The 2,500-nt window shown below is 32.7% G+C and overlaps 1 protein-coding gene across 1 annotated transcript; it reads left to right on the forward strand.

Annotated features, from left to right (window-relative positions):
- Positions 1-1,311: 1,311 nt before the first annotated feature.
- On the forward strand, positions 1,312-2,058 carry LOC149778514 (testis-specific serine/threonine-protein kinase 4-like). The gene has a single exon (XM_089938349.1). The coding sequence runs from the start codon at positions 1,312-1,314 to the stop codon at positions 2,056-2,058; it is 747 nt and encodes a 248-aa protein (XP_089794475.1).
- The last annotated feature ends 442 nt before the right edge of the window (positions 2,059-2,500 follow it).

The raw sequence follows: 2,500 nt of genomic DNA on the forward strand, positions 1-2,500 counted from the left end.
TTATTATTGAGATAAATCCTTGTTATTTTTCGAGTGATGTGAATTGTTATTATAGTATGAATTATCTCCCTTTTTATTATAGTATTTCAAGGCCATGCGGAAAAAATATGTAAATCTCAAAATTTAATTTTGAAGTTATGAATTACTAATCGATTCTTCTTCTTCTTATCATCTTCTTGTCTTCTTTGCTATGACTCGGCCGGAGTTTGAACCCACGATCACGGGCTTGCTAGGCGGAGGTTCTAACCACCTGGACACCGGGTCCGGTCTTAGTTATGGATTTCATTACTAATACTATACCTATCATTAATATAAGACATAATTATTTTTCGAGTGATCTCCCTTGTTATTATAGTATGAATTATCTCCCTTTTTATTTTAGTATTTCAAGGCCATGCGGAAAAAATATGTAAATTTCAAAACTTAATTTTGATGTTATTCTTCTTCTTGGTCTTCTTCGTATTGTTATTATTATTATTAATAACAATTATTATTATTATCATTATTATTATTATTATTATTATTATTGAGATAAGTCCTTATTATTTTTCGAGTGATCTTCATTGTCATTATAGTATGAATTATCTCCCTTTTTATTATAGTATTTCATGGCCATGAGGAAAAATTATGTAAATTTCAAAATTAAATTTGAAGTTATGTATTTCATTACTATACGATTCTGCTTCTTCTTGGTTTACTTCATATTATTATTATTATTGAGGTAAGTCCTTTTTATTTTTCGAGTGATCTCCATTATTATTATAGTATGAATTGTCTCCCTTTTTGTTATAGTATTTCAAATGCTTCATTCATTGTTAATAATTATATTTGTAATAATAATTATGTTCCTTTTGGAGTGATTTCCCTTGAGTGATTTCTGGTGACCTAACCTTGTCTGTGACTGTGTAACCTCGTGACCTGGGTCAGGTCATTACATGACCTTGACTTTATCGAATGACCGGAGGTTAAATGATGACACTGGGTCATGACCGTGGAACATACCATTTTTAGGTAAGTCAGGCTGGCAGCTTGCTCGTGTCCTGTACCTTCCTATTCTGTTTCATTACAAGATTGTATTGGACACTTTATATTATTTAAGTAATAAATTCCCGTAAAATAAAAATGTATGGCTATGAACTTTCTTACAATAGTTAGTTGTATGCAAATGATCCATCATTCCCTACTGAATAATGTAGTCGTCCAGCCTCGTTTTGGAAAATGGTCATATATAAAGCGTGATAACACTTGCTTTCATCACAATTCAAATAACTAATATAACTAATCATGTGCGTCTATAATAAGTTAGGTCCAATGGTTGGCGAGGGTGCCTATGGTAAAATCTTCATTTCTACCATTGGCAACATTAATGTGGCTGTTAAGATTATTAGCAAGAAAGGTAAGAGCAATGAATATTTGGAAAAATTTCTTCCAAGAGAATTGGAAGCCGCTTCCAAGCTAAAGCACGAGAATATAATCAATGTTTTCGAAGTAATGGAGAGCAAAAATAGCGTTTACATAGTCATGGAACTGGCTCAAGGTGGTGACCTCTTGGACAAAATTACCGAGGAGGGACCTCTGAGCAAAGAAGAAGCCCAGAAGATCTTCAAGCAGATTGTCGAGGCCGTTGAATACATGCACAGGCAGAACATGGCCCACAGAGATCTCAAGCTGGAAAACATTCTGCTTGATTCTGAGGGCAATGTCAAGGTCACTGACTTTGGATTCACTAAGACAGTGAAAAATAATGAACTGAGCAATACATTTTGCGGCAGTGCTGTGTACACTGCCCCCGAGATCCTCAAAGGCGAGGCTTACGATGCATTCAAGGCCGATGTCTGGAGCCTCGGTGTTATCCTCTATGGGCTGGTTTACGGAGCTCTCCCCTTCCAGGAGGGCAGCATAAGCCAAATGGTCGTCGGCCAGGTCCAGAAAACAATTAGCCTTCCCAAGGTGAAGGCTGATAAGGACTGTGAGCAGTTGATCATGAGCATGCTTGAGCCTGAAGCTGCCAAGCGTGTCACCTTGAGCGATATCCTTTCCTCTAAGTGGTTCAACTAAATAAAAATTCAAAAGTAATCATCTTATTTAATAATAACAACAACAACAACAACAACATAATAATAATAATAATAATAATAATAATAATAATAATAATAACAACAACAACGATAGCAGTAGTGGTAATAATAATAACGATAATAAAAACTACAATAATAATTATAAGAGAAGAAGAAGAAAAGGAAGAAAAATAATAATAGTAATAATAATAATAATAATAATAATAATAATGATAATAATAATAATAACAACAATAATAATAACAATGACAATAATATCTATAATGTTAATAGTAATAATATTAGCGATAATACTACTACTAATAATAATAACAGTGATGATAATATTAATTGTGATGATGATTACAATCTCAGCTATCATATTGTTGTTATTATTAATATTATCATTATTATTATACTTTGTTTTTTATTATTCTTCATGT

Source organism: Sinohyriopsis cumingii, chromosome 17, assembly GCF_028554795.1.
Source record: "Sinohyriopsis cumingii isolate HCF-2022 chromosome 17, ASM2855479v2, whole genome shotgun sequence".
In the NCBI taxonomy this organism is placed as follows: Eukaryota; Metazoa; Mollusca; class Bivalvia; order Unionida; family Unionidae; genus Sinohyriopsis; species Sinohyriopsis cumingii.

Coding starts and splice junctions, on each gene's coding strand:
- LOC149778514 (XM_089938349.1), top strand. CDS start 1,312: ATGGTTGGCGAGGGTGCCTATGGTAAAATCTTCATTTCTACCATTGGC.